The sequence below is a fragment of the Harpegnathos saltator genome, unplaced genomic scaffold (genome assembly GCF_003227715.2).
Source record: "Harpegnathos saltator strain DR-91 unplaced genomic scaffold, Hsal_v8.6 scaffold37, whole genome shotgun sequence".
Taxonomy (NCBI): Eukaryota; Metazoa; Arthropoda; class Insecta; order Hymenoptera; family Formicidae; genus Harpegnathos; species Harpegnathos saltator.
The window spans coordinates 1,084,276-1,110,301 of record NW_020230172.1 but is presented as its reverse complement, the minus strand read 5'-3'; the positions used below and the strand labels follow the sequence as shown (position 1 = coordinate 1,110,301).

Sequence of the window (26,026 nt, the reverse complement as noted above, 5' to 3'; positions counted from 1 at the left end):
TATTATTATAGAAGACACAAGCCATCCTGTCCTTTGAAATGTACGCTGGGCTTATCCCGGCAGCGTGCAGTTTTCCATTCTCGAATAACCCGACGAAGATCCGGGGTCTTCGGGGAAAATATGTGCGCGAGGAAACAATGTCGTTTCTCGCGTCACAACGCGCGGAAAAGGGAGCTTTCCCGGCCGGGAAACCGCCCGACATCTCGTCGCGACAGGCAAACAGACACACTGCGGCCGCGCGAGGCTGGGAATAAGAAAGTCAGAAAAATCCTGCGTTCGCTCGCGAAGCAGCGCGTTATCATTAAATTAATTGCACGGGAGGAGACGCCGAATTCATCTAATTGCACACCGCCGGTGCAACCGGCGGCTCCGCGGCCGGACGACGAGGAGAGAAAGGCGAGAAAGGCGGCGAGAGCTCGCTCGAGAGCCGATCGGAGGAAAACGGAAAATAGTTGCGTCAGCGGCGTTAACTGTGTTGTTTATCGGCCGTCGCCGTCGTCATCGATGCAACCGCGAGACGGCACGCCGTGCCGCGCCGCGGCGGAGTATAAACTCCGAGTCCGCGAGACTCGTTCGTATCGCCAAGCACCTGTGCGATCGCGATAGGGAAATCATTCTCTTATCGCGCCGTGCGAGTCGTACGAGTCCTCTCTCTCTCTCTCTCTCGCCGTCGAATCCGCCTTTGATTGCTGCATTATCGCCGGCGGATTCGTAGCGACGTCTCCTTCCTTCCCGCTGCCTCTTAATCCCGCGTTCTCTCTTTCGCTCCCGTTGTAATCTGAAACTAAAGTGAATCGAGCATTTCTTCGCGCGCGCGCGCGCGCGCGCCGCGCGAGGCCTCTAAATTATACGCTCCGCGCACGCTCCACGCATCGATCAACACAACGTAACGTCGTGTGAGACATTAAATCTCTTATTAACTGGACGACTACCTGGATACACCCTCTGTCCCACGGACTCCCGAGGGTGCTCACGAGCGCGGCTCACCAAGAGCGGATTCGGCCAGCGCGTATGCATCGCGTGAGATATATGGCTCGTTAATTCGACGAGAGCCGAAACGCTCTCTCGACGGTGGCGGGCTCCGGTGTTTTCTCTCTCTCTCTCTCTCTCTCTCTCTCTTTCTCGTCCACATTGCGTGTCTCTCCTGCGTTAAAACCGAGAACCCATCATCCGGTACCTAACGATCTGTCAGCGCCGGCACGGCGTTCGCGCGCGAACGCGTTATCGTGGGCAGGTACACCTTGAATTATCGGCAATTGGCATCCGCAACGTTATTGGCATTTGAACGATCGAGTGGCCGTCGTGCAGAAAATTGTAAACTCTCCTCCTCGTGTATACCCACCTACCTACCTACCTACCTACCTACCTACCTACCTACCTACCTAGCCGCGCGTCCATTCCAGCCGCTCCGTGTGCGTCGTACGCGCGTGTGTGCATATAATGCGTGTGCATGTGTGTGCGCGCACGTTCGCTCGCGCGTGTGCTGCGTGCGTGCACACGTGCTCTCCCTCCCGGCCTCCTCTCGGCCTCTTTCTCTCTTCCTCTCGGTGCTCCCTCGTCCCCCCCGCCCGCTTCTCATCCACCTTTTCTCTCTGTCTGTCTTTCTCTCTCCTCCTCGCGTCGACGGGCAAACCCGTAAATCACCAATCCCCTTCCCCCCTCTCTCCCTCCCTCGTTCCCTCCCCCGCACCAGTTATCGGCGAGGAGTAAGGAAAACTCTCGTCGGGTTTATCGATCGAACATTAGGCGATCGGCGCGATGTTATTGGCATGACGCGGCTCCGATTACTATGCGCGCCGGGTCTTTTGCCGCCCCCACTTTTCCCTCCTCTTTTTTTCTTTCCAGACATCCTACATATTCATGCGCGTGCTATGTGTCGATCCGTCTGTCTGTCTGTCGGTCCGTCCGTCCGTCCATCCGTCCATCCGTACGTACGTTCTTACGTTCGTTCGTTCGTTCGTTCGTTCGTTCATTCGTTCGTTCGTTCGTTCGTTCGTTCGTTCGTTCGTTCGTTCGTTCGTTCGTTCGTTCGTTCATTCGTTCGTTCGTTCGTTCGTTCGTTCGTTCGTTCGTTCGTTCGTTCGTTCGTTCGTTCGTTCGTTCGTTCATTCGTTCGTTCGTTCGTTCGTTCGTCGCTTCGTCCGTACAACGTCCGTTAGCCCGTTCGTCCGCGCAACACACGCGTGCGAGGGTGTTCCACGTCATACGCACACGTACACACAAAAAGTCAACGTCCGTGTACTCTCTCTCTGTGGTCGGTGTGGGACAAACGACACACGACCATACGACGTACACTTATGCCAATGGGGGCCGTGTGGGCACCTTATATCCGGTGACACACGTGCCTGCGCATCTTTATTAATCGTTCTTCAACCGTTAGCTCCGTCTTCGGGACGTCAACATTAGAGACATTAATGCGTTCGCTCGAATTGGTCGTTGTTCTGCCTGTCGCCGTTCACCATCAGAGCGCTGCCTTGTTTTGCAAAAATTGCACATTTTCAAACAAAAGGTTCCTAGGAAAGAGAGACAGAAATATATGATAAGAGTTATATTATATTACTTATACATATGATAATACTTGTGACAATTTCTTCGGTAATAAATATAAAAAATATGAAACTCACAAGGACGACCTTGCACATCAAATTTCAACAAACAATTATTCCTTCATCGCAGGAAAAATGTATTGTTGCGTGAATCAAAATTTTGTTGTAACAACAAAATAATTTGGTTAAAATATTTAGTTCCTGTAAACAAATATCTTGTTTGATTACGGTTTGTTCGTATAACGTAATACTTTTGTTATAGCAACCAAAAAGCTTTAACTATATGAATTTTGTTAAAAATACTATAATTTTTTCTTAATATATAAAATCTAAATTTTAGTGCACAGAAAGACAAAACAGTATCCATCGGGCATTATTTTACAGTTTATGTAAAATAATATTTCGTTTTTATGTAATTTTTATCGATAAAATAACTAGAATGCTCAATTTTTATATACGAAGTCTAAGAACAAAATCATTTGGTCCAGAGAACGAAGCAGAAAAATATATTTAGTTGAGACAACGAAATATTTTGTTATATAAAACAAGATATTTGGTTGCAATTAAAAAATGCCTCAACTAAACAGTTTCGTTAGAGATACTAAATTTTTTTTCCTAGTGCGGTGCCTGTATTATATTGTGTAAGTTTGACGTTCTCTCGCGAGACAGTGTGCTGCCCAGCTGTAAATTACAAAGCATTTACAAACAATTTTAGTACAAATCCGCCGGGTTTCTTCGGGTCTTATTGTGAACCTTCTTAACAGTATCGTCACTAAGGGCAGAGCGCCTTAAGAAGAGCGCGGCACTTTTCGCGGCACTTGGTCTTACGAGGAGCGCGATCGCGTCGATCACTCTCCGAGGATTAATATCGCCGTTAATTAGCGGAGTCTCCGGTGCGATCCGAGGCACAAAGCGAGGGACGTGCAGAAAAAGAGACGTGCGTTATTCGTAGCGCACGACCGCAGCCCCTCTCTCTCTCTCTCTCTCTCTCTCTCTCTCTCTCTCTCTCTCTCTCTCTCTCTCTTTCTCTCCCTCTTTCTCGACGCGGAAAGGTGGAAGGACCGCGTTACGCGTCGCGCACAGAGTCGTCGTTTATACGGTGTACGCCACTGCGCGGTGTCGCGCGGGACCACCTACGACAAATGTGGCAGCCCGCAAATAATACCGGGCGTGTTGTACCACCGGCGACAGCGTCGGAGATACAGGCTTCTAACTGCCAGCGCGGTATCGTGGTTTAGTGCCTCTGATTACTTCCCTACGTCGCGCGAGAGCGAGCTCTACCCTCCGCGGAAGACACGCGGTGTATGTATATACACGGGATGTCCTTACGATATCGCAGACGCTAGACAAAAGTGCATGGGAAGGACGGCCGCGGCGGTCGTCTTCAGCGCCGAGATGTCGAGGTTCCTTCGGGCGAAATGCTCCAGTCGACCTGCACACGAAATCGAAGGACTTTTCGGTCGCATCGAGTGGATCCTTCCTTTCTTACTCTCGTGTCTCTCGTCGAGTAGATTTCTCTTTGTTTATTCGAAATCGGGGAATGAAGCGGGGAATGTACACACGAGCCGGAATCTCACTCTGTGAAATTTCGAGTGTGATTCATCGGGAACGTCCAACGAGACACGACCAAGGAGATCTGGTCTCTATTTTTTTATTCATTTTATATTACATCGTAAATTTTTATTCAATCTCCGAGCGGACTTGAAAAAACAGTCCGTTTCGAAAACAGCGAAATCGCGATGGGATCCTTCGGAACAATCGCATGAGCGTCGTCGTAGGGCGGCTCCGAGACACCCTGTGTATACTCTACACCTTGGGAAGATACGCTGCTCTCTCGTAAAGTACCGAACCGCCTTCCGAACGCCGGCCGACTCGCGGCGTTAAACGACGGATCGGCACGTACCAGTATCTCACTATAATGGTGCTCGGCGGAAGGGCCGATAACGTCGACCTCGTTGCTCGATTTAAGGGACGGTGCCGCCGATTGAAAGTTATTGGCCGTGTAGGTAGCGGCCACCTCTCGCGCGCTATTTCTCTCCTCGTCGCGTGTTTCCGATAGAGAGACGAGCCTCTCCTCGTTCCCGAGCGCGTCAAGACGATCGGTAATTACGCCCCGATCAACGTTCTGTTTCTTGGTTCTCTCTCTCTCTCTCTCTCTCTCTCTCTCTCTCTCTCTCTCTCTCTCCCTCTCGCTCCGTTTCTCTTGTTCTTTCGAGAGGGAAACGCGTCGATCGTGAATTTCACGTCGAAATTCACGGCTCTTTCGAGCCGCGGCACGGCCAAAGCATCCGGACACACCGAGCGCCGCAGGCAACGCGATAAATAACAAGGATTCGGATGATAAACGTAATAAGCCGTGGCAAGAGCTACGCGCGGCGCTGGTGGTGACCTTTCGAATATCGCCGCGAGGTGGGATAGATCGGAAAAAAAAAAGGATCGACAGCCGATTGAAATTAATACATTCGCAACGGGAGTGCGTAAGAACGGCTGGAACTCCGAGGGAAAGGCCCACTTTTCTTGTATACCGTACGTGTTACATACACATCATACCTTCCCGATATCATCCTCCCCCTCTTCTCCTCCCCCTCCTGCTCCTCGTTCCGCGCTCCTCGTCTCCGTCGGGCGGCTCTCGAACAATAGCACCTCGACTGCACGGTGGATGAACTTCTGAGACTGGAATCGGCTCTGCCCACTCTGTGAATTGCGTTTTCGCAAAAATAAGGAAAAGAGGTCGGCCGATCTAAAGGCAACCTACATCCTGCGCGCGCGCGCGCGCGCGCGGTTAAATGCAATGTGAATATATAGGTCCCGACGGTGCGTCGTTGATCCCGACTCCGCTATTATCGGAGGAAAAAGAGGAAGAAAAGAGTCGAGGTCTCGCGACACGTCAGAGAGAAACGAGATCGATGACACGCGCGTTACAATATCATTCACTTTTTCGCTTCGATTGCGCGCAGCCAATTTCGTTGAAACGCGCCCGATGTGGAATTTTTTTGTACACATAATTCTCTTCAGCATCAGCAGTAATGTAGGGAAAAAAGATTTTGTTTTATTTCTTTAATTATACATATATTCTGAATTTCATTTATTCACCGGTGATTTAAATTTGAGAGCTTGGCATTGAAATAATCAGTGAAGATCGACACGGCAAGATCCGCGTGTTAACCGGAGCGTCTTTAATTCGACCTGTTAATGAGACTTGTCGCCGTGTGTTCGATCGGACTATCCTCCAGTCCTCTCCTCGTCGAACCCTCCCGCCCCCCCCGTCTCTCTTCTTCGCCTGTGTTCCTCTCCGCTGCGCCTTCGGATTCGACCTTACGACGAGAGACTTGTTCGTTTTCTACGGCGCTGCTCGATTAATCCGAGACAAGATCGGCCTCTCGTACGATCACGAAACTCATTTGTTTCTTTATACCGTCTACACACGCGGTGCGCGGGCGTTCGCTCGCTCGCTCGCTCGCATTAGTTACACTCGTTTCGATCTAGTAGCGCGTCTAAACCGCTACACCATCATCAATCCGCCGATCAGCTGCCCGGCGAATCGGCCTCTCGTCGTCGTCGTCGTCGTTCGCGTAACGTCGCAAAACGGCTCACGGCTCCTCTCGGCAGCCAACGCGGAGGATAACTCGCCCGGTGTGTAGCCACTCTCGTTTGTAGTTTTTGCACGAAACTGCCGAGCGACCGCAGCAATCGGCGATTGCGCCCGACGGTGAAATCTCCCCCGGTTCGTTCCCTTTATGTACGAGCGCGATCGTACCGACAAAGTCTCTCGGAGCGAGGGCATTACGCGCGCGAGCGGAGGAGTAACCCTCCTCGGCGCGTAGCCGCTAGTAGGCGAAGCGACGTAACGAACCGCGAGACAAGATCGCGACCAATAATTGCACATACATATAAAATGAGTTCGGGCGAGGGGAATCGTTTCGAAGGAACGAGAGGACGGGCGTGTGTGCGGCCCCTCCGTGCACGTGTCCCTCCTGCGCTGTGCGGCCATGAATACACGCGCGTACACGTGTCCCTCCCGTGCGTACAGGGTGAGGCATATAAAGTGGCGTCGTCGATTAATAAAAAATCAAGAGGCGAAGAGCGAGGCGAATCGTCCGCGAAGGAGAAAACGGCGGGACCAACGAGGCTTTTCACGGACGAAAGTATAAAGTTCGTCTATAGTCGACCGAATGAGTTGTAGAAACGCAAAGCTCTCTCGCGGCTCGCTTCGTCAGCTTGCTCAGTGTGGGCAGCAGCAATTTGGGGCAGAGTTTGCCCGCGGCCGACGGAGGAGGCCGACGGAGTCCTTCGCTCGCCTCGGCCTGCAATTTTTCGCGGCGATTCGTTTTCTGGGGGGAATTTCTCGCGTCGCGCGTTCCTTCCTGCCGATACGCGCTCTCGAGGTCCTCTCGAGACTTTTGCTTTCGCAAAAATATTTTACCATAATTGTCGAACAATTATCTATCATCCTCCCACGACATCAACATCTAGCAAAACAATCGCTCGCAAGGATCGACCCGCGTTGGCTCGATAAGGTTTCTCATGACTGGAGATCTCGAGCGCCTTGGGATAACAATCGTCTCGCGGCGAGTCCGGACCGCGTAACGTCCGAGATTTATTATTATAGTTTCTCTTAATTTCTCCGCTTCTAGCAGGGACTCACGGTCTACTTACAAATAATATCGCACACCAACGACGCTAGCTTGGCCCTCTTATCAGCAGCCCCCGTCTCTTTTGTCAGCGATCATTGAGCTCGTCCTTCCATTATCCCGGCGGCGCGGCGTCCCCCCCTTGTGAAATTACGAATTCCGAGGAAGAAATTATTAATTCGTCAAGAATTTTATGCGCGTCATCCCGTAGCCGTGTACGCGCACACGCGCGTACAGATGCGCGCGAGCGCGGCGCGCCAGCACGATACAATGTATCCATCTGTAAGAAGGACGAAGGAACTGACGGGTTGGCTAAGCTAAAGCAATAATAAGCCATAAGCGCAGTCTCTGCATAGAATGCCGGGTAATGAGGTGGAGTCGAGAGCGGAGTCTGGCCGCACCCTTACCTTACCTTCCGACGACGCTACACGATCGACCCACCTATCCTCGACGACGACGACGACGACGACGACGACGATGAAGACGACAAGGACGACGAAGACGACGGCGGAGATTGCAACATCGTCGCTCGACCGCGAAGAGAGAGAAATAAATTATTATATTTATGAAAATACACAAGAGGGACGATGGGGTCGAAGAGGGGAAAAGAGAGGACGAGGCGAAGGAGGAGGAGGAGGAAGAGGAGAAAGAGGAGTTGGAGGAGGAGGAGGAGGAGGAGGAGGAAGAGAAGGAAGAAGAAGAGGATAAGGTGGAGAAGGCGGAGGAGGAGGTGGGAGCCCTCGAGCATGGACGGCTCGTCGGCGATTCATCGACGACTTCGACTTTTGTCCCTCGCCGTGATCCCTGGCGTGTATCGCGTCTACCACGCCTATACGGGTCGGATCGGATCAGAAAAAACGACAGATGGAGTGATATGATAATTCGTACGACGCCGCGCGTCTCTCTCCTCTCTCGCGATATCTCGCGATACACGCGGTGAGCCGAGCTGATTTACGAGCGGGGCGACGAACTTCGGCGGGCGCGACTCGCGCCAAGTGATTCTCCTGCTGGTGTCGCGAGAGCGCGAACGCGAATCTCACAATGGGGGAGAGAGAGAGAGAGAGAGAGAGAGAGAAAGAGAGAGAGAGAGAGAGAGAGAGAGAGAGCCCCTTTGAATTCGCGATGAAGTCTCTCCTCGTATGTGGAACGTCTCCCGCGTCAACGACGAGAGAGAGGGAGAAGGGGAGAGAAAAAGAAAGAGAGAGAGAGAGAGAGAGAGAGAGAATCGCGCGAATATTTCGCCAATAATCGTTTCTCGCGGCGCTCCGTCAGTCACTCGGTGCGACTTTCGCGCGAAGGACCCGCGACCTGGGCCCGTTTCACGGGGATCATTATGACACGACGTATCCGTCGAGTACGTGTCACGTACCATCGCGGCGGGAATGAGCGCGAACGCGCCGCTGTCTCTCCGCTGGCAGCTGCGCGGAAACGTTTTTCCCGCGCGGTCCCGTGACACGTCTGAGGGAATCAGCCGCGACTGACGCGCGCCTCTTTCCGGTCTCGGCTCTCTGCCGAGGAGTATCTGTCCGAGACGGACGTCTCAACGTTTCGATTTCTCTTTCTTGTTCGCCCGCGCTCGCAGGGAGAAAGAGAGAGCCGAGGGAGCAGAGCGAGCGTCGTTCCTCTTTCACGCGTCGCCGAATATCGCGGAGCCTCCTCTTGTCGTCGCCTCCTCGGTCTTCCAGGTGCCTCGTTGAGTTCATCGCTGGCGATTCTCATTGAATGATTTTTTTCTGGAGAGGAAGAGGGGGCAACGTCACATTATAGCGGGGCATCACTGTGCGACTGATGGATAATTTGCGTCTAGCTGAGTACCGTAGTAGCGAAAGGATGAAAACAGTTTCGACGAAAACCTGCGACAAAGATGAATTAGCACTTAAATTTTTGCACATTTAAATTTTTGCGCAATTAAAAATCTAGCGTTGATCAATCTTGTGGACCATCCTAATTCCGCTTTAATTTATGTCTTGATTATGAAATATTGAAAAATCATATATTAATCACGCATCTATTAGTTCTAGTAGTTTTCCTTCGGACAATGGCATTAAACGCAAATTACACTGAGAAAAAATTGTATTAAAATATTTGTTCGAATACGACTGTGAATACATTTATTCAAATTAAGCGACTAATTTCTAAAATGAAATACAGAGGTTCTCTCTCTCTCTCTCTCGCTCTCTCTCGCTCTCTCTCGCTCTCTCTCTCCCTGAATGTAAACTCCTTTCTTGAATTTTAGAAAATAATTGCTTAATTTAAATAAACGTATTCACAGTCGTATTCGAACAAATATTTGTTTAATTTCAATACAACTTTTTCTCAGTGTATGTATCAAGTTGCGCAAAGAGGATTTAATGACGAAACAAATAAAGAAATTATGAGCAACTTGATGAGACTGTAGTGATATCACAGTGCCACCTTCCCTTCTCGTCGCTCGACGTGTCAACGTCGTCGTCAACGTGTCCGGTCGCCGAATTTCCACCGCAGAGTTTCCGCCGAAAACTCGCCGTGCGGAGCCAACGAGCAGCTTTCGTGACACACGCGCGTCGCGACCTCGTCGCGACCCCTCCCAGATCACGCGCCTTGCGCGTCGGTGCATCGCGGTGCATCTGTACAGGTGAACGCGCCGTGCGCTCGCGTACGCACACGCACGCACACACGCACGCACACAGCGCCGAGGGAGATGAGATACATCACGGGACGGGAGACGTATTATTAATGGTGACAGTGGGCGACCCAGGTTGGGCGGGGTGCGCGATGCGGTCCCACCGATGTGGGCCTCGCTTTGGCCATCTTCTTCCTCTTCCCTCCTACCTCTGCGCTCTTCGGTCTTTTCCGTCGCTGCAGAGAGCCGCCGTTGCCTACAATCGCCGCGACGCCGCGTCCATCCGCCGCCGTCGTCTATCCGTCGTTCGCGAGAGAGCAGACTGACGATTTTATCGCCAACGCGCCGCGTTACTTCCTCGGTGCCTCGGAGAAATAACACTCCACTGGACACCAATCCACGTTATCATTCTCCGAAAGCGAAAAGAGACGAGTCGCTGCAATTTGCGTCGACCGTTCGTCGAGCAATTGTCAAGTCTCAGTCCGGTCCCGATGTTCGTCTTTGTTGACGCGCGTGTCGTGTCGCACGTGGACGCACCTTCCGACCGCGGAACCGCGGGCTCGCTTCTTTTCCGGATGCTTTCCACGGGGAAAACGGGCGTCAACGCAACGTCCCGCTCTCGTCTCGGGCTCGTCGTGTCGCTGCGCGACGTCGAACGCTCGGTCTCGCGCAACGGCCGGGACAGATTTACGAGCGAACTTGACACCGCGCTTTATGAGAGCTACCACGCGCGCGCGCGGCTATCCGGCCGGCGAGCGCAAGTATTTCAATCCATTCCAGTCGAGGATTTATCGGCTATCCGCGTAATTAAAGCCGCGAAACGGCCGCGCGCGCGCGCGCGCGCCAAGTCCGCGACGGTTATATTCTAAATGCCGCGGAGAGCGAGAAGTTTCTCGCTCGATTCTGAAAATGTCACGTGCCAGGTCGCGGAGCGTCTGTCTGCGCCTGCACCCGCGAGACCATAACAAAATTCCCGAGCTATAGCTGGCTGTATGTATCTTTGTGAGCAGCACGGCCACGAGAGAGAGAGAGAGAGAGAGAGAGAGAGAGAGAGAGAGAGAAAGAGAGAGAGAGAGAGAAAGAGCCAGACCTCTCTGGCTCTCTCGAAGGCGGCGAAGTTTAATCGCCGTTCGAGTGAATTACCGACGGGCGCGTGCGTAAATCACCGCGGAATCGTTAATTAGGCGGTAGAACGAACGAGCTTTCTGGAAAATGTCAACGGCTCGGGGAGATGCAATGGGGACGGTCGCGTCCCTCCCTCTCTTTCTCTCTTTCGCACGACGAACGGTCGATTAGGACCTTTTGATACGTGCGATTTCGCGTGCGTTCGGCGCAACCACGATCTCGAGAGACGAGTCTCCGTAATTTGTCGCCGCCGTGCTCGTCGCTAATTTATACTCTCTCTCTCTATCTCTCTCTCTCTCTCTCTCTCTCTCTCTCTCTCTCTCTCTCCGGCACGGATCTATTCTCGATGGATACGAGCGGGGCGATCCCGACTGCGTGCGTGAATCGATTGAAAGCTATGGAGAACGCTATTAGCGCATATTCGGGACGGCGCTTCGCCGTTCTAAATGTCCCACGAAAGAACGTAATCGAGAGATTCGCTGGCGATCCGCGCGCTCGTTCGTATTCCGCGCGGAGTTGAGAGACGGAGAGAGTGAGAGAGAGAGAGAGAGAGAGAGAGAGAGAGAGAGAGAGGAAGAGAGAGGAAGAGAGAAAGGGAGTAAGAAACATCGCGGTGCATCCACTCGTTGTTTCGTTTCATGCACGAGACACGGAAGGATCGTACAGCGGACAAAAAGCTCCTCCGACTGCTGGACCGCCGCGAGGGCAGGACGCTCCCAAATCCTACGTCGTCGGGCCGCTTTTGCTCGGAAACATCGAAATTAATGAAGTCGTCCGACTAGGCCCCGGCCTAGCCGGCTAAATTAGAGGTACACGTTAGCCATTAGAATACTTAACGAGGACATCACGGTGGGACGCTGCGTGCGCGGGTGTGATGATGAATCACCGCCGGATAACTCACCGCTCGTGCTCGCGCACGCGCGAGAGCGCGCTCGGGAATATTAAAATTGAGTTTAGTTATTGTTGCCTCTCTTTAAAAAGCCTCTCTCTCTCTCTCTCTCTCTCTCTCTCTCTCTCTCTCTCTCTCTGGCTCGCTCTCTTCTTCCTTCGCCGTCGTGCCGCTCGATCTTCCTGCACGGAGAAAGGAGAAAATCAAACTTACAACTTAACTCCCGGCCTATGAGAGCCAACTGCTGCTAAATGCGCGTTGCGATGCGTATTCCGCAAGAGTTCACCACGTGGAGAGCGTGTCGAGAAACATTCGCAAAGAAAGATCGTGTGACTGAATTTCCGCTCTCGATCCGTTTTATTCGACTCGATTTCGTCGGCCTAGCGAGAAAACGAGTCAGCGTGATGTGGACGCACTTTTCGAATCACCCGACGACTCGAGCGGATCGACCGAGTTTCAACGATCCGTTCCTCGTCAGCGGGTTTTCGTCTGGTGGCTTCGTTCGCTCAACACGAGAGACCACCGACATTTTTTCTGCCCTATACGAGAGACGAAGCGTGGCCGGAACACGAGTGAAATAAGAAGTCGCCGAGCACACGGTCGGGTGTGACAAAAGCGACGGGGACCCTCCCGCGCGCGAGACTCGGCAGACCCTACGGAAATGTGCGTTCCTCGTGCGGTTGTCGCGAAGGATCACGGACGTCTGTCGAGGGAATAAATAAAGAAGAAGACACTGCCGCGCTCATGAGAAGCGATTTCGCGCGCGCACGCAAAGGCACGATTTCGACAGCGATTTCTGCGACGACCGATTTGCTCGTTTTTCCTCTTATTTCCGCCCTCCATCCTCCTCTTCCTCCTCCTCTTCCTCCTCCTCCTCCCTTGGGTTAACGTCTCTCCTCCAGAGTTGAAATACACAAAATGAAATATGAAATAATGATTCGTGCCTTGTGGCTGGCTGAAGGCACGGGCGCACCCATATCTACGCCCCCATGCGTCTATATACCTATACAGACCGTATGCGTATGTACACGTGCACATGTGCCTATATGCATGTGTGTGTGTGTGTGTGTGTGTGTGTACGTACACGCGTGTGTGTGCGCGCATATACACACCCCGTAGTATGTACCGGCGTGGCCCGTGTGGTACATATGTACGCCGCACGCCATATATACATCCGCCTCGCGCTCAATTTTTTCCTTCTTGTCGCGAACATCTTACGTTCGTATTAACCCTTATGCCTCGCTTAATGATATTCCGGCCTACCATGTTGGCATATTGAACGCAACTGAGGCAGATTCCAGCCGGTCGTCAGACCCGGCCGACCAAGCCCACCTGTAGTACGTACGTTGTGTGTGTTGTACCGGCGGCGGAGGAAAAGGAAGAGAGAGCGAGAGCGAGAGAGAGAGAGACAGAGAGAGAGAGAGAGAGAGAGAGAGAGAGAGAGAGAGAGAGGATTTCTGCGCTCGTTTTGCGCCGCGTATCGTTTGTTGCCGCGATATAGGGCCGCGCTCGCGAGCCGAATTAAGCGCGTCGTTAGCCAAAGGGATCGACCGACGATTTTATCAGGTTTCGGGCTATCGAGGCTATACGAGGTAACGTTAATCCTCCCGGGATCGGGATCGGGAGGACAATTCATCGGGTTCATTCGCGAACGCGACCTCGCGGATCCCCTCGTGACAAGAGGAAACGTTGTCGACGCCTCCCGCGCCGTCGACGTTTCCGGACGAGTCCATGGGGAACAACTCCCGATGGAAATCGCGAGGAAGAAAACAAATGTTGCTCGTTAATTGATTTGAAGTACACACAGTTTCTTGGTCGCCTTCGTCCGAGGCTCGGCGAGAGATGTGTTGTAAAAGGTACAGGCGTCTTCTTTTAGGCACGCGGTTTGCTTCGCGAGATCCTCTCCGCCTGTTGAATTCACGGTCACTCGATCGATCCTCGATTAATCTGAGGAAAGCTAATTTAATTTATATGTTAATTGCGTTATACGGTTACGTAGGATTCGTACAGCACGCTCTCAAGCGGCTCTAACCGCTGGTAGATAAGGCGCGTTTGCCTTAATAATCCTCGCGCACTGACCAACATCGTTTTACATTATATCCTTTATGTCTTGACTGTTCATGCGGCGCAGGAAGTTCCAGGAGAACGACGGTAAGAATCCCCGCTACATATATCCCGTGTATCGCTCCAATCGCGCCTCGCGCACGTCGTCGTTTCTGTTATTCTATCTACGAATCAAGTCTGAAGCTTCGCTTCCTCGAAGCGAGCTAATAACTCGAACTCGATACTAATCGCACAGGATCTTATGCCGTGCGAATTACCACGAAGAACTTTGATATCGCGAGTCCTCGAGTAGACTTTGAAGATTCAGCTTTGAAGCTTCAAACGAGTCGAGTTGTAGCTTCGAATGTCTCAAAATATTTCCTTGCAACCCTTGCGGCCCAACCGGCCTTCTTCTTCCACCCCTTTTTTTTTCTTTCTTTCCGCGACTTTCCGCGTGAGCGTGCTTCACATTTTACACCGGGGTATTCTCTCCGTACGGGCTTCTCCAGGAAAGAAGTGGCGAGGGCTGACACCGCAGGACAGAAGGCCCTACGTCGAAGAGGCCGAGAGGCTCAGGGTCATACACATGCAGGAACACCCGAACTACAAGTACAGGCCGCGGCGTAGGAAGCACGCGAAACGGACACCCGGTGCACCGTCCTCGCCTCCCTCCGCGACCAACACCGCGGGCAACAGGTCCAACCCCGCGGGCCCGACGATTCATCATTCCATGTAAGTCGATACTAGCCCATACTTCCGCGACTAATGAAGGTACGCATGCGCATGCGAGCCGAGTAACTCCGAGCTAATTGAGAGATCCTGCCGAGCGATTTAAGCGAAGCGCCGTGACGATGACACCGTGATTTCGATGCGACTACGATTACCGTTACGCCTCTCGGAGATTAGATTGGACGTTTAAATTTTCCGCTCAGACGCGATAAAGGGTGCGCCTTCGCACTCCAGCCGCGCTCGTGATGACAAGTTTGCCGATCGGTCGCCAAGTCGATTTCCTTCCTCCCTTTCCCTCAATCCTGTGCGAAAGAGATGTCAATTTCTCTGCGAGAATCGATTTCGGCGCCAATCATATTTTTTCATCGTCCAAAGACAAACGTAGCGGCGTTTCATTGCGTATGCGTATAATAATGAAGTCATTATCGCGCTCGCTAATGCGATATAATACGTTATAAAACGATATAATACCGATATAAAAATTTTCCCGCAGGACGTAGTAAAGAGATTCACACATCGGAAGTTGCTCCTCTTTATTTATCGTTTGTTTTTTATTCGAGTCGATGTCTCTCGGTCAATTCGAAGGAGACTTCCACCGGAATTACCACCTGAGAGACGGAGTCTGAGTCACGGAGATCATGCGGTGTTGAAAGTTGATAGGTCGCGTCGCGTTAAAATTACAACCATGAGTCGCGCGCAGAAAGATGCGCGACGTCGTCGTCGTCGTCACCGGCGGCGACGTCGCAGTGTAATTAGGCGATAACGTCGCACGCCATTATATAAGTGTTAAATGTATGCACGATGCGATTCAAGGTCCAAGATGGACAGTTACCAGGGCATACCTCAGATCCCGTGGGGTGGCCACTCCCCGATTTCATCCCTGTATCATCAACAGCAGCAGCAGCAGCAGCAGAGTATCCAGGAGTACAAATCGGAAAATAATTCGCTCTACGGCAGCCCTTACACCCCCATCATCCACACCCCGGACATATCTCCAGTGGCCAGTCCTGAGCCTGACGGTAAAAGTCTTTGAAACGCTCTACCGACACCCGATCGGACGGATGGAAAAAAAAAAACGGGAGAAAGAGAGGAGGAATTTTCCTTCTTCTTTCGTTACGTAACACGCGCTTGAAAATTCACGGGTTCGGGTTAACCCCTTCCGACATGAGCGTCACGCTGTAAATTTTGATCGGTCGAAAAGTGTATGACGTCATCGTTGACGAGCGTTACGCAAGAGTATCTCTGAGAATTCTCGAGTAAGCGTTTCGAATTGTATACCGGGCAGAAGAAATACCTTAATGGCGGCGGCTCGATGCAGTGTGGAAGGGGTTAATAATCCGCGTACGGATAATTCCCCTCGGCTTGAAGACTAGAGAAGAGCAAGTAATTAACGAATATTAAATAACATGGAATATGGAAAATTGTGATGTCGAGCATAATTTGCACTGACCAGGCGACGGCGGTCATCTACCGTCCAGCCAAAATCCGGACCCGGAGCGAGACCTGATGGAGGGCACCTCGAAGCAGCACGGCGACATGACGGACCAAACGAAGCGATACACGTTCATGAGCAACGACAGTCAATTGCACACGGGTCATGCTGGTAGCACTAGCATATCGTCGTGTCAGAATTCCGGCGGTTATACGGACACTTTGACGTATAAAAAATCCGTACGTATATGTATGTACGCAACAAGTCGCGACTTTACGAACGACGATGGTAGTTCTTCAAATTCCTTCGTGGGTGAATGAAATGCCGCTTGAAAAGCAAAGCGACGACAGACCGAGTCGCTCGACGATTCGAGCGACTTTTCATTCAAACAGAGTGTGTGGATCTCCTTCCAAGAAACCTTCCAAAAGTACAGAGAGAGAGAGACTAATAATTTCGTTACGTAGTTAGAATGCTTGAAGACGTTTGAGGGGAACCTCCCGATCCTGAGTGACTTCACTCTGAGAAATGTAGAGCAGCACGAAAAGTGCTCCCTTTCTTTTTTATTGTTTTCTAAATTGCCTCGTACAATTAGTCCGGTGCAAAAACGTCGAGTCATTATCATTATATCCTGTCTGCTCAGGTGAGTTACTTGAACTTCGAGAGACAGTCGACGAGTATAGCCGCGGTGGGTATAGCGAACGGTATGATGGTGTCGTGCAATAAGCTGCGCTCCGGTTTCGACAACGTCGGCTCCGTCACGGGCACGTTTTATCCGCCGGTCGCTTCGCCGCACGATCAATCGTTGCAGCATTACAGCGGCACACAATCCTCCAAGAGCGCGAGCTATTCGATGCAGTCCACCGTCGAGAGCAATTACACGCCGGTCCAGTGTGGCAATCGGCAGCAATCCATAGGAATCCGCGGGCCCGCCGAAAGCTGTTCCGGTAAACGTTCTTCTCGCTCGTATATCGTTTATATCCGAATGAGTTCACTTTTCGAAATGAATCATGCTAACGGTATGTAGCGACTCATTTTTCTCAGTTAATTTTACTCATTTAAACAGCAGAGAAAGGAAGAGAGAACAGCTTTTCCCCAACTCCGTAAATAATCGATCTCGCCGTGCTCGGGGCGGAAGACCCGGGGTAACACGACCGTGTTCCATCGTCAATGAGAAATCTCTTGCAGGTGTGACGCACAGATACCAAATGCCTCATCACCCGGAGTACCAGACAGATACGTCCGGCAACGCTCAGCAGCAGCAGCAGCAGCAGCAGCAGCAGCAGCAGCAGCAACAACAGCAGCAACAGCAGCAGCAACAGCAGCAGCAACAACAGCAACAACAACAACAGCAACAGCACTCGATCCTCGGCCACATCGATTCCGGTATAACCGTGCCGGAGGACGATCAGCAGCAGCTGGAAAAGTATTTCAAGTATCCCCATCCGACGAGCGTGGCGCACTCCAGCCTGTCTTCGCAGAGTATGCTGGACAGCAATCACAACTACGCCAGCGATCTGCGCTATTACGGAGCTCCGCAGCAGCAGCAACAGCAACAGCAGCAGCAGCAGCAGCAGCAGTCGCAATTGGACATTTCGAACCCCCAGTGTATCGTAGACGATCAAGGCAAGGACACTCGTTGCGCCAACGTCAGCCTCGGCCACACCATGGCCGAGCAGTACCACCAGAGCTTGGACGTGTCCAAGTACCCGGAGCACCCGGCCTCGCAGCAGCATCAACAGCAGCCGCAGCAGACGCAGAACATGGAACATGTGGCCAAGGCCGACGACGATTTCAGTGTTATACTCGCGGACGTACGCAAGACCTGTTACAGCAGCTAGTGTCTCTTTCTCTAGTGTACGGACGGTCGGTTCCACTCGAACGCACGACTGCTACCGGATGTGTTCGAGCATTTCGGGGACTCGTCGTGTTTCTTTCTCGAGCGCGATCGGGAGGAAGGGCTTACGCGTGTGAGCGTAATAGCGCGTCTTCTTACGTCATCGTGTCTGGTGCTACCGTCCCTCCCTGGCCCGAAATACGTCACAGAGTGTTAGTAGTTTTGTCGCGATAGGAGAGAAAGGTACGTCTGTATGTGTGTATGTGTGTGCGCTGCTCTCTCGTTAACGCGCGGAAACGGATCCCTGCGACACGGGATCTTTCCGCGAACGCGAGCGAACGGTAATTATCCCGTTCGCGCGACTCGATTCGTTCCATTACGGCGAGAGAGAGAGAGAGAGAGAGAGAGAGAGAGAAAGAGAGAGAGAAAGAGAGAGAGAGAGAGAGAGAGAGAGAGAGAGAGAGAGAGAGAGAGAGAGAGAGAGAGAGACAGAGAGCGTCGTTCGGTTGCGGTTTTATCCGCCGGAACACACCGTTATGCGGTGTAACTCTATCTCCGAGTATCTCATGTGTATAATATAAGCACGATCTCTTATGAATTTCAGTTAGGCTGGAATTATGCTAAATGCGAGTCGGGAGATTTTTCTCGCCCGACGTGCCTACGCTGCAGCGGGAGGAATCGCAATAGACGGAAAGAAAGATTACTTTATCATGTTATCGCAAGATATTATTACAGTACTGTTCACTACGACTAAGCCGCCTGATGTAAATACTGGCCGAGGATGTCGTCGAATTTCGTTGTGCAGTGGAAATTCTGTTCTATCGGAACGTCTCTTTCAACGACGAGATATTTTGCCAAATAAATGTCATAAGTGTAAATCTTTTTTTTTTCTTCTTTTCTTTTTGACATGAATAGGAACGCGGTTACACGAGAGATCTTTATAGCGGCAGACGGCTCATGGTGCACGGCTGATATAGTGTAGCATAAAATTACAGAGATTGTATACTCACGTAGACGCATCACTTCTGTAGTCTCATTATCAAAGATAATATAGTAGCACGGATATCATAGCAAGAGATATTAAATTTTTATGTTATCGAATGAATCTTTCTTCTCTATTATTTTAGAAAACTTTCTCGCATATCGGAGAATGTTTTGCACCGGCAAGTTCTCGCGTTTGCATCGAGATAGCCGAGGGATATATAATCGGCTGTTTCCTCTTTTCATTCTTAACGTTGGACTCTGGTTGTCGGAAAATTTTCTCTTAATTGTCGCATTCTCAAGTTATGCCCGTTGTATACTCGTTGCTATTGTAGATAAATTTTATTCTCATTCTCAGCAATGCGATACTTTCGCGCGCTAATCCCACTTGGAATTGCGAAAGGTGCAAAATATCTCTTTGACGCACACATAGAGACATGTAAAGATTTTTTGGGTTACGAACTAAATTATTATTACTATTATCATTGCTATTATTATATTTACTATTAATAATTAACATTATTAATATAATTATATCATTATTATTATTAATGTATCGTACTTAATAGAACCGATTACGAACAAACATTCGTTTGCAGATGTTTCTCAAACAAGGTTATCCCACCACTAACGACATATAATTTGCAATTAAAGAATCTCCTGCATTGTTATGTATCATTTTACTTTTATGGCATACGTAGCACACATATGGTAGACGTTGCGCGTACATGCGCGTACATTACACGCATGCATATATGCTGTACGAACATTATATACGCTAACGTCCATATATTCGTACACTTTCAGTCAAAATAGAAATCCCCGCTGAAGGGACAGATTGAGACATCCGATAAAGTTATCTTAGCGAATTCTTACGCATGAGGGGTAAACACTTTTTCTCAAGCAATATGTTATGCAAGTAAATTTTAGCATACACACTAAAGTGACCTACCAGGAGTACCGTTCCGAGAATCGCGCACCATTAAAGCACACACATGTATGTATATTAATTCTTTTTATTAAATATATATAAAAAATATGTGTATAAGTTACAACGTCGTGTGTAAAGCTGAAATCATACGTAATGTCGGTACCCATAAATGACATCAATCGAGGGTCGAATACAAAGGGAGTGTGTGGTTAAACATCGAAGAATATACCTCTCTCGTTTCCCGGTGTACGCAATCCATCGTTTCTTGCGCTAGATCTCGCATGTGACTATACGGTGTACACGAGAAAAGAGAGTTTTACCAAATAAATATACAGCATCGCTCATTAATTAAACCACAGGCACGTGGGGGAAGTGAGCGTTAAATAAATTACTATAAACATATAGTTACAGTTAGTGGCTTGGACCATATGAAAACTCTTATTGCACAGTCGCCCTTTCGCACTTTCTTGTTTTTCTCTGCTCCTTCTTTCATCGATCATGTACGTAAAGTCGCTATACCGTAATTGAAACGGTCAGCTTTAAGAAAACAACACGTGCCGATGTGGGACATTTAAAACTCTCCGGAGGTCCTCCGTGAATCTATGTACACACACTTCTATACAAACCATATATTGCTATTTGCGAATTCAACTCGTTACATTTCATTATATATTAATCCCCATCGATTTACGCGTACATATCTTATCGAGTTGTGCGACGTTCACGTTGCTTTACCGATACGATGTGTATACACAAGTAACATCCTTCAATACAAATTTATTAATCCGTTCGCAACGAAGCCGGGATGAAGTAGCGATCGAACGAGAAAAAGACAACAAAGTGGATACTTTAACATGAGAAAAACTCATTCAGTGAGAATTGCGCGCTTCTTGATTCGTTTCAAAAAAATGGTCTCTTCAAACTGCGCCTTGCCAACTTGTGCGCGTCGAATTTATAGAAAAAAACCAAAGCGGCATGCTCGGTATCATTCGGTGCGTTTCGGTATACTCGAATCTCTTGCGAAGAGAGATATCTTAAAAATCGCTGCCAGAGGATTGGGAATTTTTTTTTCTTGTTTTGAAAGTAATTCATCACCAAGACTCTTACGAGTCCACTCGCTGCCGTCCATCTCGCATACGCATATACTTCACGTGCATAAAGTAACAATTATATGTCAAAGAAATAACTGCGTTATTCGTTGTCGTTACTAACGAGAAAGAAGAAAAATAACGCTGTTGCGAGGAAAGTACAAGTAACGCGTCACTTCCCGACCCCGCTCATTTCCGCCCTAAGATTACGGTAGCGCTTTGAAAAAACGTCGTATATATCTCACATTAAAAAATATTTTCAACATGTAATCCACAGCGGTCACTGGGCACGGAGCGGGCGAACCGATTCACGAGTGTAAGTGCGTACGCACGTGTGCGACAACTTAACGAAATAAATATTAAGGATTACAGGATTACATCTCGGGGTCCGGGTCGGTGGCACCGCTTCGATGGCACGGTGAAAACAATTGACCGGACGAACGATGTAGATTCTGCTGTGCGGAGACCGAAGCGCTTCATCGAGTATCGTAGACGAAGACACAAGGAGTACACTAAAGACTCCTCGACGCACTCGTTTCTCATCGTGTCTCCTCCGGTCGAGATTTTTGCGCTCACAGCGATCGACTATAGGAAACGCGACAACAGGGTCGACGAGGTCCGTCGAGGAACCGTGCCGAGTACATTTTCGCCGTCGTACATGTTACTTTGCAGTGGTTGCTGACTATAAACGACACCGAATACCGCTAGATACTTCACGTGGTAAACGTCTCGTAAACACCGTGTTATTACAAGCGTAAGTATACGTATGTATATCCCCTCGCTCCTAACGATTCTCGTTTCCTGTAAATGCAATGCGTGTACACATACAGTGAGCGAGGATTTCAGGGAACTCCGACGGCGCTCGGACCGGCCGGAGGAAAACGTCTAAATGGACAGATTTTGCAGTCTTGTTCGCGGCGAATTCGCTAGGTATACACTCATCATCGTCATTGAAACGTGCAAAGACACTCGTTTTACAAATCGTAGATATACCTATAGTGTTCATATAAATCGATAATACTCTTATAAAGTCTCACACGGCAAATCTTACGCAGACTGTACAACATCTCCTCGATCTTATTAACACGAATTTTATATGTACACGCTTAAATCATCGTTAAACATTCATCGTTATTTGCGCATCCATATGTGTATGTGTGCCTATGTGTATTATGTGTATATGGATGTGTGCCTGTATTATGTACAATTGGAACATATAATATACACACGTACAATGTATAAATGGCAGCTTTACAAGTTATGTATAAAATTGTCTACGCACACAACTGATCTCTCGAGATTTACTCCTGTCTTGAGAAATAAAGAATATCTCTGTATTGTGAATGGATTATTTGTAACATGCCATATCAATCGGCGATTATACAAGTGGAATGATTGTATTTCTCTCTTGTAGATGTAAATAATATAATGGTAGGAATGTTGAGTGAATTCAATGTAAGTGAAGATATCTATGGGGTAACTTTTCTTTTTTTAAGAATGTAACTGTTGATTGCGAGAACAACGTTATTTATATATGTATATATATATATATATATATATATATATATATATATACATATATGCGCGCATTTTGCGACACAAGGTGGCCTAAATTTTCTATAAAACAGTAAATTCTACAAAAGTAGAATTAAAAATGGTAACAGTCGAAATATTTTATTACAAATATTGGAATGTATTGGACTATGAAAAAAAGTTTTCGTGCAAATTATGCGAAAGAAGTTGTAAATGTTACAAATATCCACTCAATCAAGTCTACATAATTGAGTATGAAGGCTGTCCGACTGAAATCTATACCTACAGTTAAAATTGTAAATTCTATCTCCCTAAAATCCCTTTAAAGTATCAATTTATTGCTATATTCTTTTTAAACAGTAGTAAGTCTACTAATCTTGCAAAAATACTTTTGCTTGATTTGCTTTGGCTTCAATTATACCTAAAAAAATATGTGTAAAAGATAACATAACATTTCTTTTCACCCAATATATCCAAGTAAATTTCTAGAAAGAAAATTAATAAAATATTAATTGTCTAAAATATATTCATTAAATTTAATATTAAATTAACGAATTCAGGAATAATTATAAATTTCAATTGACAAAAAATGTTAAAAATTTCGTTTCGCTCTATCCATTCTCACGTTTCTTCACATTTTAATGTTATAGAATACTTTTTTGGATTGTTCTTTGAGCCTTTGAAATAAATCGTAATATAATTAATTCACTCATCATTCGAATACTTTTGGTCTATCTTAGTGCAGCGTGTTGTCTCAGTATTTTCAGCTTATTCTTTGAAATTTTAATCTATAATGTCCTTATATGTCATTCGTCCCACAGACAGTTTTGTTTCATCTTGGAGTAATATGAGAATATGAAACATTTTTTACAAGTCTTTATACCGCATCGATAAGTGCTAGCTATCTTTTTGCCATCAGACTTTCCTTTGCAGAACTTTAGACCGCACGGATACCAACCGATACATAATTCCAGGGAACACGTACAAGGTGCCCAGAGATTGGATGTGTCAGCACATTTAGAAACCAGTAAAGACCTCGTATCGTTCGTGCCTGTTTGCGGCATAGTCGTGAAGTTATATACAGCAGCCAAAAGTAATTCTTCAGAGGAGCCTAATTACAAAAATTATTGCATTATTACATCTCATATTCTATATATATATATATACATATATATATATATATAATGATGCATTAATTCAACAGATGATCACCTGGCCTTTGAATCCATTGTTTAATATCATCATTTCTGGTGTAAGCTGATCCAGCAGCTTCACTGCAAAGTGTGGTAACATGCTTTGAGATTTCCTTAGACTGAGAAACATCCAGGAACAGGTCCATTGTATAGTTGACATGACCTCTGTCCTCTTCAGCTACACGCACAGTACCCGGATTTTTCTGACGTAATTTGGACATTGCGTCAGACGATATAAAGTCTACCTTGTAAAAGTGATTCACAAAACACATGACTTGATATTGGTTTTGTCCACGTTCCTCTTCACCAAGCACCAAAGCCTTTATAACTTGAACTTCCTACAAAATTGGTTAACACACACACAAGAATATAAGTCACGATAAAGCGACCTGAAAATATAGAATTTCTATAATTTTAAAATAATCACATTTTTGAAATCAATGAGTTGTGTAACCAAGGTACCGTCGGAACGCTGGAATTCTAGAGTAATCACATCCTCTGTGACGTTAGATGAGATTGTTTCCAGAAGGATGTCACCACCCTACGAAGAAAGAGCATTTCGTTAAAAGCCATAGCGATAAAATTTCATCGTTACACTATGAACGTATCTACTGATCACAGATAGGACATTTAATGCTACGTCAGATATTTTGGAGGTTAACACGAGGAATATTCGTACCGTCAAAATTATTTTGCGGATCGATATATTTCTATGAAATTTTTGCGCGTGGACGGAAGGCCCCTATTTCCTAGCGACAAATGCACGTGCGACATACTCGTACCTGATTTTTGACGTTTATGAGCAAGTGTGTAGTGCATACATGGCACAGTAGTTGCAACACGACGCAGGTCGCGAGAAATTCGTTGAATCTCTTCATTGTCGCATGTTGTAACTACTATCGGTGCTCGTCCCCTTGTCGAGCCGGCAATAACGGAGCGATATATTTGATTAAAAAAAATTATTTCATTGAATATAACCTAACTGTAGCAAAGCACTGTTTTTTGCACCTATGACGGCCTACATCTCGGGTTCCATGTTTTCGTCAGTGTAGCCAATTCATCGGACGAAAAAATTGGTGAACGTTCTTTAAAAATCGGACATGAGGTTTGAAGTTTCGTTCGTGCGGTTGGATTATCGATAGGAATTCTATTCAGATGCAGAATAACAACAGACATATTGAACGGTTCAGATTGGAAAACCGGTAGCCGGTTTTCACAGACGATGTGCTCTTTTTCGTTGCACCGCATTGCTCTTTCTGCACTCGACGTGAGGAGAAACGTTTGGAAATTGGCGGAAAGGAAGGAAAGAACACTCGCAGCGAATCATTGAAACGGACAGTCATCTCTCTCACGAGTAACTTTATTCCAAAGCAAATTATCAGCAGTTGCAATGGCAACCAGCGTTTGTCCCGATGCTCCGCGCCTACATCTTTGCGCTTTCGGTAAGTCGTTATTTAGGCGAAACCCTCGCGGGCTCCTTGAAGCTGTCATTATCATCATTTTCCGCGCGCGTCAATTTTCGCATCATCCCGAACGTTGCACGAGACTGACACTGTGTCTTCCTCGCTCGCACGCGCGGTCGATGATATTTCTCTCGAACATTTACGAGCGTGTTCCCTGAAATGTGGATATTTTGTCAGAGGGCACTTTTACCGTGCACGGAGGGAATTTAGATATATTGCTACAGAATTACGAAAATTGCAAATGCAGCGTCGACAAGATGGAAGGTGGTTTCGGTCGCCTCACGGGCTTCAAGTCGTGTATCTTCAAATGGGTGTACACGGGAATCTACAAAGCGCAAATCTCGGTAACGGACTCGAGTCGAGAGCTAGGATAAAAAGTTCGCTTCTACCGCTCGTTGTGGACTGACGTCGTCGTCGATTAGCGTCGAGTCTTACGTGCAACAGAGTTGTATCCAAGGTGATGGACGGCACGTAGCTCGTTGGTAAGTCAGGAAGTTCGTAGCGATAACCAAGTATCGGGAATCGCAGGTTCTTACCGTAAACCGAATCGGATTGATCGGGCTCTTTGTTTCTTTGCGACTCATCTGTGAGGGAGCTATCTTGATTTTGTCGCTTAGCTTCTTTCTCGCTAAAAATGTCCATATCTGCAGAAACGTTCGCAAGATATTTATATGGAGAGAAAATATATTGGATGATGTAAAGATTTTCAGGAGACTTTAAGAGATGTAGATGTAGACTTACTAAATTATTGAGTAGTATAATTTATGATTCGATGAAAATATTCAAAATCGCCTTTTAATCGTGTTGCCGACAGCCGACCTACGAACTGAACCTGCATACGTCACAAGTTATGATATTTGATCAATAATCACCCAGCGTTTTTCTTTAACGCGCGTTACATTTGAATCGTACAGTTTCGGCGGAAATTTTTATTCATTTTCAAAAATAGCACACGCAGTTCAATTTATACAGATTTTATACATCGATAATTTGTTAGAAAATTTTT

The 26,026-nt window shown here is 48.0% G+C and overlaps 3 protein-coding genes across 5 annotated transcripts in view; 1 reads left to right on the top strand and 2 right to left on the bottom strand.

The window, feature by feature from the left end:
• The window catches only part of LOC105188737 (putative transcription factor SOX-15), a 39,930-nt gene extending 21,675 nt beyond the window's left edge, over positions 1–18,255 (top strand). For both annotated transcript variants that reach the window (XM_011150355.3, XM_011150354.3), the window contains exons 5-9: positions 14,346–14,568; positions 15,379–15,584; positions 16,019–16,236; positions 16,638–16,941; positions 17,183–18,255. In XM_011150355.3, the coding sequence (XP_011148657.2) occupies positions 14,346–14,568; positions 15,379–15,584; positions 16,019–16,236; positions 16,638–16,941; positions 17,183–17,835 (1,604 nt within the window). In that variant the 3' untranslated portion in view covers positions 17,836–18,255. The remainder of the gene's footprint in view (positions 1–14,345; positions 14,569–15,378; positions 15,585–16,018; positions 16,237–16,637; positions 16,942–17,182) is intronic.
• A 4,695-nt stretch (positions 18,256–22,950) lies between these two features.
• On the bottom strand, positions 22,951–24,711 carry oaf (BRICHOS-like domain-containing protein out at first). The gene is made up of 4 exons (XM_011150357.3): positions 24,340–24,711; positions 23,985–24,098; positions 23,577–23,895; positions 22,951–23,475 (listed from the first exon to the last, which is right to left on the bottom strand). Exons 1-4 carry the CDS (start codon positions 24,433–24,435, stop codon positions 23,171–23,173), a joined length of 834 nt encoding a protein of 277 aa, XP_011148659.1. The 5' UTR covers positions 24,436–24,711; the 3' UTR covers positions 22,951–23,170.
• Positions 24,712–24,769: 58 nt separating this feature from the next.
• LOC105188776 (WD repeat-containing protein on Y chromosome) lies at positions 24,770–25,727 on the bottom strand. Of its 2 annotated transcripts, XM_025300471.1 has the most exons (3): positions 25,456–25,727; positions 25,251–25,345; positions 24,770–25,174 (listed from the first exon to the last, which is right to left on the bottom strand). In XM_025300471.1, exons 1-3 carry the CDS (start codon positions 25,660–25,662, stop codon positions 25,054–25,056), a joined length of 423 nt encoding a protein of 140 aa, XP_025156256.1. In that variant the 5' UTR covers positions 25,663–25,727; the 3' UTR covers positions 24,770–25,053. The 2 variants fall into 2 exon arrangements, with proteins under 2 accessions (XP_025156256.1, XP_025156257.1); XM_025300472.1 differs by lacking the exon at positions 24,770–25,174 and having other exon boundaries at positions 25,179–25,345.
• Positions 25,728–26,026: the final 299 nt, after the last annotated feature.